General features: G+C 43.8%; 1 protein-coding gene across 1 annotated transcript in view; it reads left to right on the top strand.

Moving 5' to 3' along the window:
- The first annotated feature begins 413 nt into the window (after positions 1-413).
- LOC115470194 (anthrax toxin receptor 1-like) overlaps positions 414-16,435 on the top strand; it is a 138,004-nt gene continuing 121,982 nt past the window's right edge. The window contains exon 1 of the mRNA XM_030203156.1: positions 414-635. Within this exon, the coding sequence (XP_030059016.1) occupies positions 478-635 (158 nt within the window). The 5' untranslated portion in view covers positions 414-477. The remainder of the gene's footprint in view (positions 636-16,435) is intronic.

Here is a 16,435-nt window from a genome sequence, read left to right as displayed (position 1 = left end):
AAATATTTGCAGTAAACGAGTATAACAATCCCGGGGACCGATGTTATATGCCCTGGAGCGCGTTTAAAATATTTCCTTTCTCCACAACAGGAAGGTTAAGGTATCTGTAATTTAATCTCTCTCCCCCACCCCCACCCCCGGTTCCTTATCCTCCTCTACTCTTTCCTCCTGGACCTTCACTGTGAGGGGTCCCTTTATAGCAGCGCACTGAGAAACCGGAGACGGGATCGGCACTTGGATCCTGCTGGCCTCAGAGCATCGGGGAGGGGGGAAAGAGGCGCGATCGCCCCGCCTCGCAGTGACCGCTGCCACCGTCCCCGGGGCCCGCAGAGCCCTCCATAGCCCCCTGGCTGCTGATGACGTCAGGGCGCGCAGGAGCTGCTGGCTCCACACTCCCCTAACTCCTAGTTCAGGGCTGCCGAGTGCAATGCGCTGCGAGCTCCTGCAGCATCGTGAGCTGTAAGCCCCCCCTGGAAAATGGCGAGTCCCCGGCCTGGCGTGGCCAGCTGGACTCTCTGCTTCTTTCTCTTAGTAGCAACCTTCCAGCCGGGCTTTGGCCAAAAGGAGGAGGAAAGTGAAGAGGGGAAGGAGAGATCGTGCCATGGAGCCTTCGACCTGTACTTTATCCTGGATAAGTGAGTGGCTCAGGATGCTCTCGGCCGCCCTCCTCTATCTCTCTTTTTCTCTCCTCTCCTCTTTTGCACTTTCTCGCCAGTCAGTGGAGGGGGCTGGGGTTAGTAGGGCCACTCTACGGGCAAAGAAAGCAGAAGAAAGGAACGCATTTCTCGGAAAAGCTAAACGTGCAAAGTCTAAACACTGGTGCTAGTACATAAGTGTCGGTCTATAGAAATATTTTCACTCTTTACAGTCCGATGGCATGGACCAAATTTGCTCAAGAAAGCTCATTGTTTGGCTGAGGCATATTTCGAGATAATATTTGTTTTGAATATACGTATCTGCTACGGTGAAGGAATTTGCCCTTTTTGTGACTTGCAAGTGCCCAACACTTAGGGCTCCTCTGTACGCGAGCGGTACAGTGGATGGTCCAGGTTCGCTTGTATGGAATAGTATTTACAGTGCCTCCTCTGTTTATTACAGTATTGTGTGCACGGTTTGGGGTGTTGAATTTCAAAATGTTTGCATTTTTCAGGGCCTACTTATGAAACTGACTTGTTGACTAGTTACGGTCTTACAGTTTTTCCCAAGAGGCTCTGTTGGTGCTTCCTGGTCCTTCCTTCTGATATTCAGTTGTCTCCCACTTAGCAAGGAGCATTTCCTTATTTCACTCAATTGTTAGGGAATTTGGATTTTAGCACATAGCTTTCCCAATAGCTCAGGTACAGTAGGAATTTTTCTGTTCCTGAAGGGCTCATAATCTAACTTCCTACCTGAGGGGATGGCGGGTCATGTGACTTTCCAAATCACGAGGAGCTACAGTGGGATATAAACCAAACTCTCCTAGTTCTTACTACTTCTCAGTGCTTCTCAGCCCTGGTCTGGAGGGGTACTTAGCTGTTTTCAGGATTGCCATAATGAATATGCATGATATATATTTGCAAAGAATGAGTATCCAACCTATGCAAATTTATCTCATTCATTTTCATAATGGGAATCCTAAAAAATCTGCCTGACCAGGTGTGCCTCCAGGAGAGGTCTGAGAAACACTATCTTAGATTTATGATCTGGCAACCTGATATTTATTCCTAGAGGTGGCAAAACCTGATGTGTGAATGCTGTTTGAACTATTCACAGTGGGACTGAGGTGGAGAATTTATGAGGTAGAGAGGAGGGAGAGAGTACTGGTGGATTATCTGCATGGGTCTGTTTATGTTATTACTGATGCTGCTTAGTGATATGCATTTGCTAGTGCATATCCGGCAGCTTACACACTGTATAGGGCATTGAAAATTGATTGCACGCTCAAATCTATGGCTAAATGTGTGTGCAATTTGCACATGTTAAACAGTTCAAACATGCATAGCAAAAACATTTTAAAATGAATTTGTGATACAAACCAACCCCCCCCCCAAAAAAAAAAAAAAAACATTGGAAAAAAATGTGCTAAAATCCATGTTTTGACCATCTACATCTCTTGCTGTTTTATGTAATTTTCTGTAGCTTATTTAGAGCTTGATTCTGTTTAGTTGGGTGAACAATCAAGATTAATAGAAGAAATAAATTGTGCCTTACAGGATGTGGGTGTGTTTTTAAATATGTGTGTGTGTGTGTGTGTGGTATTTGGGTGCAGTTCATTGTTGCTCATATACATGCGGCATTACAGGGTCAAAGTTTGACGCAGAGGAGGAGGAGGAGGAGGATGATATCTGACCCACTCCCCCCCCCCCCCCCCCCCGCCACACACAGCTGGTAGTTTTTAGGCAGCTCTTTTTTCTAACTCCAGCTGCTTCTGGCTTGGAAACCACTGGCTACAGCTCTTTTCCTGCTGAGCAACCAAAAGTGTGCTGGTGACAAGATATTGTGAGGCAGGCTGAAACACTCCACCCTACAACAGCATGCTGTTCTGTGGAAAATGATTATACCAAATAAGTGCAGTAGAATCCGGGATTAACACATTTTAACTTGGGACTTTCCCACATACTAAGACCAGATTTAACATGGCACTTCGTTAGGTTCTGGGGTTGTTTTTATATTTGCAGGTTGTAGACTAATATTCACATTAGCACGAGAGATCTGCAAAAAAATTAATGTGGGAGTACTTACTGCCTCCTATTTAGGAATCAATAAGTGCTCTGCATTAACTCTGCATTATCCAGTTAGTGTGCGCTAATCATAACGTGCCGATTGGATAACACAGGAATGTCTACTCTCTGTCAATGACATGCCCCTCCCCCAATTTAAAAAAAAAATCTCTAACCCACGTTTTTGTGGTAGCCTGTTGTCATGTGCTGACCGCACATTAATCCCCTAAGCCTATAAAAGTTGCCAGAAATTGGGTACATGCTCAATTTACACATATAATTTAATTAAATAACAAGCTAATTAGTTCTAATATTTGGCTTTTTAACAAGCAATTATTGGCACTTTTAGATTTAACTGGAATTTACACATTTAAGTTTAGATGTGGGATCGATGTCTAAATTTTATGCATGAGTAAAAAAAAAAGAGGGTGTGGAAATGGGAGGGTCATGGGCAGGATAGGGCGTTCCTAGCATTTATGCACATTGTTATAGAATAAGGAGGGCTATTCGCTAATTTTGGCATGTACATTTGCATCACATTTCAGTTAGTGCAAGTGGATGCACCTAAAGTTAGGCGTGAGTCCAAAGCATAAGTGCTCATCTATAAACCACACCTAACTTTAAGCGCAGCTTATAGAATAGCACTTTTTTTGGCACCATATATAGAATTCACCACTAAGGGCCCTGTTTACTAAGGTGCGTTAGTGTTTTTAGCACGCCTACACTTAGGGCCCCTTTTACTAAGCTGCATAAGCATCTATGCGCACCCAACATGTGCCAAAATGAACTTACCACACCTGACAAGCACGTAGCTCTTGCGGTAATTTCATTTTTGGCGCGCGTCTGCAAAATATTTTTTATTTTTCTGCCGTACATAGCGGAAGCACGTCGTTACCGTACAGATTCCTTACCGCTAGGTCTATGGCTGGCAGTAAGGTCAGACACCCAAAATGGATGCGCGGCAATTTTCATTTTGCCGCATGTGCATTTTCGGAGGGAAAAAAGGCATTTTTGGTACATGCACTGAAAAATATTTCAGCACGCGCCCAAACCCCACGCCTACACTACCGCAAGTCACTTTTTAAACCAGCTTAGTAAAAGGACCCCTTAGTATGCACGCTAACCATGTAGGCGCCTGTAGGGATATTGTAGGCACGTACATGGTTAACGCGTGTACATGGGTTAGCACATGTTAAAAATGTTAACATGACTGTAATGCTGCGTGGAGGGGCATAATCGAACGGGGCGCCCATCTCTAAGGGCGCCCATCTCCGGGGACAGCCCCGGGAAGTGGCGGAGCCAACCATATTATCGAACAAGGTGGGCGTCCATCTTTCGTTTCGATAATATGGTCAGGGGCCGCCCAAATTTAGGTCGACCTTAGAGATGGCCAACCTTGGTTTTCACCGATAATGGAAACCGAGGACAGCCATCTCAAAAACGAGCAAATCCAAGCCATTTGATCGTGGGAGGAGCCAGCATTTGTAGTGCACTGGTCCCCTCTCACATGCCAGAACACCAACCGGGCACCATAGGGGGCACTGCAGTGGACTTCACAAATTGATTCCAGGTGCATAGCTTCTTTAGCTTGGGTGCTGAGCCCCCCAAAACCCCCCCCAAAACCCACTACCCACAACTGTACAACACTACCATAGCCCTTAAAGGGTAACGGGGGCAGCTAGATGTGGGTACAGTGGGTTTTGGAGGGCTCCCATTTACCACCACAAGTGTAACAAGTAGGGGGGATGGGCCTGGGTCCGCCTGCCTGAAGTGCACTGCAGTACCCACTAAAAACTGCTCCAGGGACCTGCATACTGCTGTCAGGAAACTGGGTATGACATTTGAGGCTGGCATAGAGGCTGGAAAAAAATTATTATTATTATTATTATTATTTTTAGGGTCGGAGGGGGTTTGGTGACCTCTGGGGGAGTAAGGGCAGGTGATCCTCGATTCCCTCCAGTGGTCATCTAGTCAGTTTGGACACCTTTTCAAGGCTTGGTCGTGAACAAAAAGGGACCAAGGAAAGTCGGCCAAATGCTCGTCATGGCGGCCCTTCTTTTTTCCATTATCGGCCGAGGACGGCCATCTCTAAACCACGCCCCCGTCTCGCCTTTGGTACACTGCCAACAAGCCCCCTTGAACTTTGGCCGTCCCTGCGATGGAAAGCAGTTGAGGACGGCCAAAATCGGCTTTCGATTATACCGATTTGGCCGCCCTTAGGAGAAGGACGCCCATCTCCCAATTTGTGTTGGAAGATGGGTGCCCTTCTCCTTCGAAAATACACTGGTTAGTAAACAGGGCCCTAAAGGGTCCTTTTACTAAGCCACGGTAAAAAGTGGCCTGTAGTAGTGTAGGCACGGGTTTTGGGTGCAAGCCATTCCATTTTTCAGCGTGCCTGTGAAAAGGCCTTTTTTTTCTTTTTGCCTAAAATGCAAGTGCGGCAAAATGAAAATTGCCACGCGTCCATTTTGGGTCTGAGACCTTACCACCAGCCATTGACCTAGTGGTAAAGACTCATGCGGTAACCGGACGGTAATGACGTATGTGTGCCAAATGCCACTTGGCGCATGTCTGTTACATGCGCCAGAAAATAAAAATTATTTTTCAGACGTGCGTATTGGGCGCGCACCAAAAATGAAATTACCGCAAGAGCCACGTGGTAGTCGAGCGGTAACTCCATTTTGGTGTGATTCCCATATACTGCCCTGCCGCTGGCACCGGTCTCTTCACTACTGTGTCCTGCCTCTGAGAAAACAGGAAGTGATGTCAAGAGGCAGGCCACAGTGGGAGAAGAGGCTGGTGCTAGTGGCAGGGCAGTGTATGGGAATTGCTGCCACTGCCGCCTTTTCGAAAATAAATAAATAAGGTAAAGGGTTGAGGAGGGAGGGGAGAGTGCCACACCTGGAGCGTGCCGTATGAGGCCCCCACCTCGGGTAGCTTAATGGTAGGGCTGCCACTGTACACACGTAGGGAGCAATTTCACAAGGGCACCTATGTGAAATGTCTAAAAGAGAGCTCAGTTCCCCCTGGATTCTATATAAGATGCCCAGTTTTGGGCATGTGCCCAAATGCATTTATAAATTAATTCAGTAACAAGGTTGGGCTCTAACAACCAATTATTGAAGTTATTACTGTACACCACCTTCAGTGAATTCTTTCAAAAAGGCAGTAAATAAATTCTAATAAATAAATTGACACCACTTATGCTTTGCATGTGCATTTCACTGTGCACTATTATTTAAGGCATGGCACCTAAATCTACTAATGTGTAACTCAAAAAGGGGCGTGGCCATAGACATTTCAGGGACATTCCAAAAAGTTGCTCGCATACTTGCAGAATACTGCCTTAGCGTGCCTAACTTGGGTGCCAGCATTTACACCAGGTTTAAGCAGGTGTAAGTCTGCATAGGAATCAACGGTGTAAATGGTGCAAACCCTTTATATAATAGCACTTACCTTGGCATTCTATATATCGCGCTGAGATTTCCAAGCGGAAATCGAAGTGTGGTGTATAACAAAGCGTCTAACTTAATTGGTTAACAAGCTAATCAGCGCCGATAATTTGATGTTAACAAGCAATTATTAACACTAATTGGCATTAATTAGAATTTACAAGCACTACTTGCTAAGCACATTCTGTAAAGTGTGCGTAAATTCTAAGCCACGTAGCTGAAAAGTGGGCATGGTTATGGACGTAGAATGGCCAGGTCGTGGGTATTTCTAAAACCTATGTACATGGTTAAAGAATATACCCGCTCCACGCCTAATTTTGGTGTTGAGATTTACACTAGGGTTTAGTTGGCTTAGTTGACCACACCTAAATTAATCACGTGGACCAGTGCTTGGTGTATTCTATAAAGTACCCCTAAATCAAAGCATACTTTATAGAATATGCTTCGATTTCCACTCAGAAATCTCTGCATGATATATAGAATCTAGCCCTTAGCGTCTATTCTTTTCAGCATCCATTTTTGAGTGCCGTTTATAGAATCTCCCCCCCCCCCCCGTGCTTATTTTACAATAGTCTCTAAGAACTATCGTTACACCTGCTCCGAAGAAGGTTTAATTGGGTTTCTATACTCTATGCATGTAGACACATGTTTTAAAACAGTTTTCTTCAATGCAAGGTCTGGTGACCAATGGTAGCCCCTGGAGACCTCTGGAGTGGCCTTCATCATCATTCTCTTTTTTGCTGCTAATTTTTGCCTCTCTACCTAAGTTCATGACAGAAAGGGAGAAGTGGATGGGAGAAAGAGCCACATGCTTGAAGGAGAAGGCATTTCTCAGTAGATAAAGAGAATGCATTTGGAAATGCCCACCACCTTGAGGACATGCTGGTGAGGTGGATGCCATTGAGACATGCTGGTCAGCAGTATTGTGATCCTGCATGGGAAGATATTTGGTGGCTCTCATTAAGCTCATTTGGATCAAAAGTGACTCCAACTTGAAAATTAGTGACCATTATTTTATAAGATAATGAATGTACACTCCCCAGCTCCTTCCCCCACTCCCTGGGGAATGACTGTACATTGTGCATTTATAAGTAAGCATGATCTTGTTGGCGCATATCCTTGTCTGCCTGTATTTGGCCGTTCAGCTTTATAATAGTCATTTACCGCCCCCCCCCCCCCTTGTAAAACATGCCTTAATGTGGAAAATGCTTTATAATTACCACCAGCAAAGGCAATTTATAAAAGCTGCTTGCCCAGGGAAATGAAGCGTTTGAAAATAGTTCACCCTCTCTGTAGGTAAAAGTATGCCCAGATGGTTCTTCCAGTTGGTGTGACTGTCAGAACCCCTTTAGTTTTGCTTTGACTGCAGTTGCTGTGTGCCTCCCCCAGAAGCCAGTGCCTTTGGTGACTTTCTAATATGCAAAGTGGTTCAGTTAGCTATCCTTATTTTCAAAGGAGAAGGGCGCCCGTCTTCCGACACAAATCGGGAGATGGGCGCCCTTCTCCTAAGGGCGGCCAAATCGGCATAATCAAAAGCCAATTTTGGCCGCCCTCAACTGCAGTCCGTCGCAGGAGCAGCGAAAGTTTAAGGGTGCGTGTCGGAGGCGTAGCGAAGGCGGGACGAGGGTGTGGTTAACACATGGGCGCCCTCGGCCGATAATAGAAAAGAGAAGGGCGGCCCTGATGAGCATTTGGCCAACTTTACTTGGTCCATTTATTTTCAGGACCAAGCCTCAAAAAGATGTCCGAACTGCCAGATGACCACCGGAGGGAATCGTGGATGATCTCCAAATACTCCCTCAGGTGTCACCAACCCCCTCCCACCCTAAAAAAAAACATTAAAAACATTTTTTTGCCAGCCCTATGCCAGCCTGAAATTTCATACCCAACTCCATGACAGCAGTATGCAGGTCCCTGGAGCAGTTTTAGTGGGTGCAGTGCACTTCAGCTAGGCGGAACCAGGCCCATCCCCCCCCCCCCCCACACTTGTTACACTTGTGGTGGTAAATGTGAGCCCTCCAAAACCTACCCGAAACCCACTGTACACACTTGTAGGTGCCCCCCTTCACCCATAAGGGCTATGGTAGTGGTGTACAGTTGTGGGGAGTGGGTTTTGGGGGGGATTTGGGGGGCTCAGCAACCAAGGGAAGAGAGCTATGTACCTGGGAACAATTAATGAAGTCCACTGCAGTGCCCCCTAGGGTGCCCAGTTGGTGTGCTGGCATGTGAGGGGGACCAGTGCAGTACAAATGCTGGCTCCTCCCACGACCAAATGGCTTGGATTTGGCCGGTTTTGAGATGGTCAGTCTCGGTTTCCATTATCGGCGAAAACCGAGGCCGGCCATCTCTAAGTCCGGCGATCTCAACATTTAGGTCGACCATCTCTAATGCTGAGATTTGCCCGGCCCCGACCGTATTATCGAAATGAAAGATGGACGCCCATCTTGTTCGATAATAAGTTTGGCTCCGCCCCTTCCCAGGGCCAGCCCTGGAGACGGGCGCCCTTAGAGATGGGCACCCCCGTTCGATTATGCCCCTCCACGTCACCTTGGCAGAATAGAGATTAGATGGCTCAGATGAATGGTCACAATATGACAGAGAGGCATATTTTCAAAGCACTTAGATTTACAAAGTTATGTAACCTATGGAACTTTGTAATTCTATGGGGCCCTTTTACTAAGCTGCGTAGGTACCTACGCGTGCCCAACGCACGCCAAATTGGAGTTACCTCCTGGTTACCGCGTGGCCCTTGCGGTAATTTCAATTTGGTGCGCATCCGCTACACGTGGCGCGGCAGCTGCGCATGTCAAGTGGCATTTGATGCGCGTAGACCATTACCACCTGGTTACTGTGTGAGACCTTACTGCTAGGTCAATGACTTGCAGTAAGGTCTCAGCCCCCAAATGGACGCATGGCAATTTTCATTTTGCCACACGTCCATTTTCGGCAAAAAAAGGCATTTTTTTTGTAGGTGCACTAAAAAATATTTCTGCGCACACCCAAAACACGTGTCTACACTACCGCAGGCTATTTTTCAGCGCACCTTGGTAAAAGGACCCTTCAGTGCTTTGAAAATGAGCCCCATAGTCTTTTACTTTTATGTGACCAACTCAAATACCAGTGAAAGTGGCTTAAGTGAAATGAGATGGGAGCCTCAGTCCCGTCCAAGGGAGCCATAGCATGGATGTTACACTCTGGTTCCTGTTCAATTGCTGTGAATCTGTGAATTCCGCTGCATACTTTCTCACTCAGGGTACAGTGAGATAGAGACACTTTGGCTGAGTGTTTCATTGTTTTCATGTGTTACAGAGTCCCCTGTACACAAGTTGCAAATGCCATTCTAGCTCTGTGGGTACTTGAGTACCCCCTATATTCAGAAACCTCCTTGACTGCATCCAGGGAGGGGTAATTTCTGTTTATTTATTTATTTATTGCATTTGTATTCCACATTTTCCCACCTTTTTGCGGGCTCAGTGTGGTTTACAATGATGGAAATACAATTTGTTACAAATTGGTTATGGATTACATTGTGCAGAGTTATGCGAGACAATCAAAGTGTTGTTAAGGAATGTAACAATGGAACACAAACATTGAAACATTGGAAGGAGACAATGGGAGCTTAGAGGGCAATATTAAGGCATACAAACATATGGTATACATATTTCTGTGAGTAAAGGTATAAGTGATGTGAGATTACGGGGGATGAGAGTTCAGAAGTGGATGTATGATGCATTAATGAACAATAAGTGTGGACTTTATGTGTTTTGGCTCTTTCCGTAAATTTTTTCAAAAAGATGGGTCTTCAATAATCTGCGGAAGGAAGCTTGCTCGTGGATCGTTCTTAAGTTGCGCGGCAGTGTATTCCAAAACTGCGTGCTCATGTGAGAAAAGGTTGACGCGTGTAGCGTCTTGTATTTCAAGCCCTTGCAATTGGGGAAGTGGAGGTTGAGGAAAGTTTGGGATGATCTTTTGGCGTTTCTGGGTGGTAAGTCTATTAACTCAGACATGTATGCTGGGGCTTTGCCATGAATGATTTTATGGACTAATGTGCATACTTTAAAAGTGACGCGTTCCTTGAGTGGAAGCCAGTGTAGTTTCTCTCGTAATGGTTTTGTACTTTCATATTTTGGTTTTCCGAAGATGAGTCTGGCTGCTGTATTCTGGACTGTTTGAAGTTTCCTCAGTGTTTGCTCTTTGCAACCTGCGTATAGTGAGTTGCAGTAATCCAGATGGCTGAGTACGAGGGATTGCACTAGGATGCGAAAGACAGATCTTGGGAAGAATGGTCTTATCCTTTCAATTTCCACATGCAGTAAAACATCTTTTTAGTTGTGTTGTTTGCGTGAGTTTTGAGTGTTAGATGGCGGTCGATAGTGACTCCAAGGATTTTTAGCGTTTCTGAGATTGGAAGGTTTAGTTTTGGTGTGTTTATAGCGGTAAATTCCTTTGTGTTGTATTGGGAGGTGAGTATCAGGCATTGAGTTTTTTCTGCAATTAATTTCAGACGAAATGCATCTGCCCATGTGTTCATGATGTGTAGGCTTTGATTGATTTCATTGAAGATTTTGTTAATGTCTTGTTTGAAAGGGATGTATATTGTCACATCATCAGCGTATATATTGGGTTTAGCACCCACAATCATTTTGAAAAATTGGCCCTAAGGGGGCTGCCACCTTTGTGATGGCTTTTTGGCAGACTTCTTGTGGGATGGTTTGTCTTTGCCTTCCTTGGTCATCTTTACCCCCTGGCTAAGGCCGGGTACTTATTTACCAACTGAAAATGGATGGATGGCTGAGTTGGCCAGAAGCTGGCTACCTGAGAGAAATCCCAGGGTGGGATCTAACCACACGAACTATAGATGCCCTCTCCACATTGCACAACACTATGTTGTAAATTTTAAGCTACTTTGAACTGAAATTTGTTTTTGGATAACAGTGGGATACAAGAACACATAAGTAAATAAAACCCATGTTGTGGGTATTGCAGGCAAGCAAACTATCAATTGAACCACAAGGTCTATGTGACACTGTGGTAGCAGGTATGTCTTGCACAGCAGTAGAGGGGTCTATTTTCAGCCCACCGGCAGTTAGTGTTTTTTGAATGCTGGTCACTGTGGGCTGATTTAGACAAGAAATTCAGTTCCACGCCATATCCAGCATTTGATATCTGGGTGCCTTACATAGCAAGGAGATTAAACAGCAGCAACAGCCTGAGCAAACAGATGTGCTTTCAGACATTTTATGAATTGAGTTATTGAAGCAATTTTGCTCAATTTAAATGGAAGAGCATTCCAATGAGTAGACCCTTCCACATAAAAAAATCATTTATTATATGTGGGTATTGTATGTGGTCCTACTTTCCTGGATGGTTATCCAAGCACCGGCACTGACAGTCCTGGATAATTCCTGTCACTGCCTTTGCTCCAGCCCCGGACATCCCTGGCACTAACCAGATAATACAACCAAAATTCAGAAACCTCAATAATTTTTTTGTATTTTACTTAAATCGACAATTTAAAATACTAAATGTATAATATAATAAATATTGTGAGTGCTCAGTTTTTGGTGCGTTACACTGACCGGAGTCATCTCATTTGCAATACCACCAATCCACCATCATAACCACTGTCCATTCTTGCCTACCTATACTGATTATCTCTCATATATCTCTTCATTCACAAACCAATTTTTGCTTCAATATTAGGTAGTTGAATTTTATAAACAGGTCCACTTAGCTTTAAACGGTGTGCTGTTCCTGGTGCAGTGGTATACTGCTCCCGGTCAATGATGAATTTAGTGTACCGCTTTTCAATAATTAAAATTCACATTTCTGAATGATTCTTATGTTCTCACCTCTTGTATTCTCAAATTCTCATTTCTTGTGTTCCCAACATGATCTGTATTTCGCCATTACTAGGCGTCCTCAGGAGAACTTATATGTCAGCTAACCAGTAATGGAGCCCAACTCTAGCCAAGGTAGCTTACAAGAAATAGAACAAGACCCATAATCTAGTATATTTTATTGAGACTAACCAGATAATGCCATAGCAGTTAGATATGGGGAACCGGCACAATATGAAACAGATATGGTGGACTGTTGAGTTAGTCATCGAGCACACAGCACTTGTATTGTGATGCATACAGATGATTGGAGGTGGCGTATTTAATCAGCCAACGGAGGGTCAATAGACATACAGTGTTTTTCCATGAAGAGCAGTCATCCAGTGTTTATGTGGAAACACCTTTACAGCGTCCAAGCGGAAGGCGTGGCGTCTGTAGGAAAAGTACTATCTAGCTGGCAGGACTGAGTTCTGATCATTTGTGCATGATATAATGTATAAGTATGGTAAAACATATGTAAAATAAGAAACAGCATAAGTATGTAGTATAAAATGTAAAACCAGTTGTTTTGTATTCAAATACAGGTGGTGCAAGGTGAGTGGAGGAATGAATGTGTGAGGTTTTAACATTAGGTAGCAGTGCTGGTGAGGTTAGTGGGCATTGCAATACAATAAAACGTTTTTGTGATATGAAAAAAATACTGGAGTCTTTGTGTAATAGACCCTTTTACTAAGCAACATAAGCATCTCTGCGCGCCCAACGGGCATCAAAATGGAGTTCCTGCTCGACTACCGTGTGGCTGTTGTGGTAATTTCATTTTTGGCGTGCGTCTGATACGTGCATCTGAAAATAACGGATGCGTGCCAAGTGGCATTTGATGCACATAGATCATTACCACACAGATTCTTTACTGCTAGGTCAGTGGCTGGCGGTAAGGTCTCAGACCCAAAATGAACGCGTGGCAATTTTGATTTTGCCGCATGTCCATTTTCGGCAACAAAAAGGCCTTTTTTTACAGGCGCGCTAAAAAATGGATTGGCGTGCGCCCAAAACCTGCGCCTACACTACCGCAAGCCATTTTTCAGTGCACCTTAGTAAAAGGACCCCATAATGTTCAGCAGCATATCATATTAAGACCTAGTAAATATCATATTAGGACCTGGTCAACAGGAGTTAAATGGGCCAGGAGCAGCTCCTGCCTGGTTTACTCCTGCTGAATATCAGCTCCACTGTATATATTTTGTTCATTCCTTCTGTTAAAGGTCATGACTAAAGTTTATTTTGGAGCACTCTGTTTTCGGCTTGCTGAAATTTACTTTACTCAGAGTATGAGCACAGTTTAGTGGTTGCATGTGCTCAGTGAGTAATATCACATTCTAGCAACGTTAGAGGGCTGCTTGGTTTAAGGCAGGAAACTGTTTTGTTTATTAATGCTTATAATAATTTAAGTCAGCATTTTGGCATAGCTGTTGACCACTTCCAAAATACTTAGGAATGGGTATCTAGAGCCTGATACAGTGCTGCATACTACAGAGAGCTGGAGATGGGGAGTGGACAAGGGGGATGGGTGGTGTTAGTTAAGTTGGCTCAGCTCACGTTTGGCTCTTAGATCCAACCTAGAAGCTCAGTTGTGCTCTGGCTCAGAACGCTTATTAAGCCTTCTGGGTCTCCCACTCCTAAATAGCAATGCTCCAAACACTGAGTTCTCTGGAATCCCATTTATCATTTTGAAGGCAAATGTATGAAAGGATTATTTTTTCCCATTTTGTATCTGTGGGAAAACTTGATTTGCGCTTCTGGTCCTTTATTTCAGTGAGAATGTACGCCATTCACGATGCCTACCAATGATTTCTTCCTCATAACTTTGTCCATTTTGTATTTTAACAGAAACTAAACAATCTTAATATATTTTATCCATTTTATATTCTGTATTTTAAATTTGCTGGCAGGACCTCTTGCTGCCTAACTTCTGCTAATTCTTGTCCATTCTCTATGATTGACCAGCTCCTATTTTATAATAATTTACATTGTGCTCCCTGGAACTGACATTAGGCTAAACAATTTCATGATTTATTTACTTTTGCAATAATATGCCCCTTTACAAGTATTCCAGAGCCTCTCCTACTTTAATAAGTCAGTGATACAAATTTGTTCCGAGCTATTGCAGAAAAACCAAGAGCAGGGATTGTGTGATCATTTGTTCCCCACAGAGTTCTTACTAAATCTTGCATCAGCTCTTGCTTTGGACTGATGGATTTAACCATTGTTCCCTATAGGCTGAGCAGGAGTGTTCCAGATGAATTGCTGCCAGTAGGTGGTGGTGCTTCAATATTGTGTTTTCAATTGCTAGAGACAGGCAGGTTCCCTGTAGTCCTGCAGAGCTTGCCTATCCCTCACTATTGAAAATGTGATAATGAAACAGCACCTCCCACTGACAGGATTTATTTATTTATTTATTTATTTAATTTATTGCATTTGTATCCCACATTTCCCCACCTCTTTGCAGGCTCAATGTGGCTTACAATGTGTTATTGTTAGTAGATAGTAGAATAGGAGATAACTGTTAGTGGTAAATGGAGAGTAGTGTCATCGAAGATTAAGCAAATGAGAATAAGTAGAAAACATATTGTTAATAGGTCTAGATCGAGGTTCAAGCAAGTAGGAATGAGCAGAGGCATTGTTGATGACAGGCAAGGTTGCTTCATGTTACATTTCTAGTTGTTGATCTTGTTGGTATGCCTTGTTGAATAGGTGAGTCTTCAGGGATTTCCGAAAGTTAGGATGGTAGGTGGAGGACTCCTGCTCAGATTAGAGGGAACAGTGGATGTAACACTATAACTTATTCAGGTTGAATGATGTGATAGTGTTTTGTCATCTCGAGTGCCAGTATTCTATGCTATATCCGTGGAGTCTTAACAATGACGTCTTACATGTGGTGTCCTCACAACATGTCATGTCTGAATTACTAGACAGGAAGCTAAGAACATTCATAGGAGGCGATTTGTTTTCATCAATCTTATTACAATTAACCAAAACAGAAACTTACTATAGATTAAGGGTGTCGGACTGATTCTGGGACACTAAAGGAATCCTACACACTGGAGACTCATGATGCAGGACACAAGGGGATATATATGAGATATGGTCTATTTTTAAAAAATATGGAAGAGATGAAAAAGGACCATAATGCTAAATAACACAATTCAAAATGAATCAATGCATGCACATGCTCTGAAATAATACAATTATATAAATTAAATTATGAAATCTGTGCATTTTCACAAAGAAGAGCTATTGGTTCCCATATTTTAAGCAGATTCCTAAACTCTATTAGATTTTTCTGCTAATTTAGCCTCGTATTTGTAAATGAGACATACGGAATTCCACCAAAAAGTTAAAAAAGTTTACTGTTACCCTTATACTCCTTTAGAGCTATATATACTATATTATAGAGCTTACTTTGCTCAAAACCTATTTTGAGACATTTTCTATGCAGTCCAAATCACAAGGGGGCGTGTCAAGGGCATTTTAGGGGCACAGTTTGGGTGTTCCTTACCCTTGGATGTTTTTCTGCCATAATGGAACAAAACAAAAATGTCCAGGGCTAAAACCTAGACATTTTGGGCTAGATCTATGTTAATAATGACTCAGGGGCCCTATTACTAAGGTGCACCAAAAAAAATGACCTGCGCTGGTGTAAGCGAGTGTATTGGACGCATGCAGATCCATTTTTCAGCATTCCTGCAAAAAAGGCCTTTTTTGGCCAAAAATGGACGTGCGGCAAAATAAAAATTGGTGCGTGCCCATTTTGAGCCTCAGACCTTACTGCCACTCATTGACTTAGCAGTAAGGTCTCATGCATTAACCGGGCGGTAATCGTCAGCGTGTGTATACTGCCAATTACCTCTCAGTTAGCGCCACATGGTAGAAAATAAAAATTATTTCTACCATGCATTTTGGACGCTCATCAAAATTAGAATTACTGCCTGGGGCACGCGATAGCCAGGCGGTAGTTATAATTTCACATGCATTGTACGCGCTTAAGCACCTACACACCTTAGTAAAAGGGCCTCTAAGTCACAAAAAGGTGCCCCAAATGGCCACTGGAGGGATTAAGGCACGACCCCCTCCCTTACTCCACCAGTGGTCACTGACCCCCTCCCACCCCACTTCAGATGTGAAAGAAACAGTACATACCATGCTCTATGACAGCTTCAAATGTAATGGCCAGTCCTATTAGAGCAGCATCAGGTCCCTGGAGTAGCCTAGCAGTCAGTGCAGTTCACTGTAGAGAAAAGGACTGAGGCCCATAATCCACTTTGTTACACTTGCAGTGGACAGTGTGTCTTCCAAAACTCACCAAAAACCTACTGTACCTATATATAGATGATGCTTGCAGGCACAAGGGCTATTACTACAGTTGGGTACAGTAGGTTTTTGGTGG

This window comes from Microcaecilia unicolor, chromosome 5, assembly GCF_901765095.1.
Source record: "Microcaecilia unicolor chromosome 5, aMicUni1.1, whole genome shotgun sequence".
Lineage (NCBI taxonomy): Eukaryota > Metazoa > Chordata > Amphibia > Gymnophiona > Siphonopidae > Microcaecilia > Microcaecilia unicolor.
Note: the sequence above shows the minus strand (reverse complement) of the source record. Positions and strands in the feature narration are given on the sequence as shown.